Source organism: Primulina huaijiensis, unplaced genomic scaffold (assembly GCF_012295235.1).
Source record: "Primulina huaijiensis isolate GDHJ02 unplaced genomic scaffold, ASM1229523v2 scaffold207504, whole genome shotgun sequence".
Classification (NCBI taxonomy): Eukaryota; Viridiplantae; Streptophyta; class Magnoliopsida; order Lamiales; family Gesneriaceae; genus Primulina; species Primulina huaijiensis.
Window position 1 is genome coordinate 1 of NW_027354884.1, and position 2,979 is coordinate 2,979.

General features: G+C 31.1%; 1 protein-coding gene across 1 annotated transcript; it reads left to right on the forward strand.

The window, feature by feature from the left end:
- Window positions 1-1,471: 1,471 nt before the first annotated feature.
- Window positions 1,472-2,892, forward strand: LOC140966643 (uncharacterized; the record flags this gene model as incomplete). The annotated part of the gene is made up of 3 exons (XM_073426899.1): window positions 1,472-1,491; window positions 1,608-2,009; window positions 2,778-2,892. Coding segments are annotated over exons 1-3 (537 nt in total), but the record flags the coding sequence as incomplete, so codon positions are not given.
- Between the last annotated feature and the right edge of the window lie 87 nt (window positions 2,893-2,979).

Genomic DNA, 2,979 nt, shown 5'->3' on the forward strand with positions numbered 1-2,979 from the left:
TTATTTTACTATTATTTGAATACATTCAACGAATTATTAAAAAATTAATGTAATTAGATTTTAAAAAAAACTTCAAAGAATTATATATATGAAGAACCCGTGATAAATTATCTCAATGCTTTGACTGGAGAGTCGTAAAAATGAATTCAAAATTAAATATATTGGCAAATGGCAAAAAATTAAAATCAACATTATTACTTTTAATTTAAATAAAATGAATTGAATTGAAAAGAAAATAATATTTAATCAAATTTTTTAACCAAAAACTTGAATTCAACTCAATTAAGTAAGAACTAAGATTCTCTCTTTATTTTACAAACTATCTTCTTCTCTGCCTCAACACAAATCATATTACATACAATTCCTAGAAAACTTCAACATCAAGTGATAGAGAGTTACACAAGCCTACCTCAAGTTCCAAATTGCATTTTGATTCCTTTCACCAGCTAAAACAAATATTCATCTTTATGTAACACTCATACAAAATTCTATAAATTTGTATTGCCTTAATATTTATTTTAGTCAACACTATGAAACATCTAAAACATTAGATTAGTCTACTGACGGAGATAAAAACATTTCAATGTATAAAACATATATTTTTTTAGTCAGTGGGAGGAATTATGACGTTGAAAGTACGGGGCTTCTAAGTGTTGAATGAATTTAATTAACGTTGACTTTTTCTCACTCAGGTAAATTCGAAGACGAAAATGCAAATTCTCAAATTCAATTTGAGAATGATTAAAAAATTGATACTTTTATAAAGAGAAAAAAAATCCAAAGGACTCCTACGTCCAATTCACGAAGCCAATAAAACAAAAAGAAATTAGATGATGATGCCAAAGGAAGTACCCAAATCCTGATTGGTATGATGACAAGATTTTTTCTTTTACAAGAGAAAGAGACAAGTAAAAACTAAAAATGATACACAAAATGTATCATCTGTGAAGATCAAGCAAGAAAAACTTTGAATCCATTATAACTTATTGCACTGTGCTTTTTTATTTTTTTTATTTATGTCCTAAATTAATTTCTCCTATTAATAAATATTTGTTTTTACATTTTTGAAACATTTATTATTTTCATTAACTGATTATATATCAACATCATGTTTTATAAATAGTTTTTTATTATACGATTTAAGTTAGTCTACACAAAAAAAACTTGAGCAATAATCATCGGGATATCACATGCCTTGCACGTGCTACTTGCTAGTCAGCAAGAAAAAGGGGAAACCAATTGGCTTGTTATTACAACTTAGAAGATCACAATGCTTACCAGGAGAATAAATTCATTGACATGTATTTGTTTTTATGCCTTGTTCTTATTTTACGATTGTGTTTATCAATTCATTTTTGGAATGTATGTTTTCATGGTATCTCTGCGTGTCTTTAATGGCAATAACTTCAAATGACATAAAGTTCTATGTGCTGAATGACTTGTAGGCCTGCAAAGCACAATCTTTTACACGATGGTTCTTAGGGGAATTCTGTACCTCTGTGACAAATTTCTATGATTTGTAAATTCGTTTTTTTCTCCTAGTTGCATACCAAGACTCTTTCTGATCCCACTTTACGATTTGAACTGATCGAATAACTTGTTTGCAGTGTAGGAACTTCCCTTGCCCTTGGACCTAAGTCAATTGTTTTTAAGATATCAGCTTTTAAAGGTAGCAGTAGACATGATGGTTCTGGCATCAGGAACAATGGGTCAAATTCCCTTAAAAATTCTGCTAAAGTTTCTTATTGGCAACACGAGAGTAAAGAATCCTTGGTGGAATCCTCCAAGGTACAGAATGTTGTACCTGCTTCTTACTCATTAGCGGATGAGACTACAACCAGGTCGCAGGCTATACAATATTTGTTCAAGAACTGGTTGATATTACTGCGATTGCCATCACAAACCCAACCAGTGGAAGAAGTTGTCGATGAACCTTCTTCAACGTCAACAACAGAATTGCCAAACACTAAACAAAAGCGAGAAAGAGGTGAAGTTTTGAAGGCTGTTTGGTACTACTTTATGGGTTTGGATGCAACAATAAAAATATCATTGTTGATATTGTAAGCATTTTGCAACTCAGTTCTGTCTGTTCCTTACTCTCTCTTCAACTCTTTTTGGCATTGAGAAAGCTGATAGTTAAGAGATACAGAATGTCAACCTGTTATGAATTAATTTTCCAAAACAACTCAAAAAACAAGAAATACAAAATTTTATGAAAAAATATAGGTGAAAACAACTTGATTCAATAATTTGAGCAATAATACTCTGCCAAATAGTTGATATTTTGCAATTTTAAAGTGAATCTGCTTTAGTTTCTGATAGTGGGTAAGAATATATTTTAAAATTTGTAATATGTTTACGAATTAATAATGGCATAGATATGGTGAGAAAGATGAATTTTGTGCATTGAGATATTCCAAATCAACAAGGCTTTTGACTTTTTGATTGAGCTTGGATATATGCATTTTGATTTTATTTTCACTGCATCATTTGGTGCTTGCAATTATTATATGTTTCTGGTTTCATCTTCCGTGTTGGTTGATTTTGTCCTTCTGTGCGCATCTACGCGTTTGCTGCTTGTTTGAGGATTGTGATTATTAATATTTTATGTCCATATTTAGACTGTACCTTTTTTTTCGGGCATTCATGAAGTAAATAAATGATACAAGTGTTTTTGCTTAACGGTCAAAACGAGAGTAAAAGATTTTCTATCTGTATTAGTGGTCTCTTCCAAATTTTACTTAATTTGATGGCTTAACTCTGCTTCTTATATGCAGCACTCCTTTGTACCTCGCAGTTAACCTAATCTATGGATCAGAAGTGTCGAAGGAATTGACTCAACTATGGTTTCTTGGACCAATAATTGTCGCTCTCTGCGTTAAGATTTTTCAGGCAATTTGTCATCTTTATGTATTCATCTTTAAGCAGACGGTAAAGGTAATAAAAAATCTGCCTGCATTCTCCTTACTGGCGTATGAT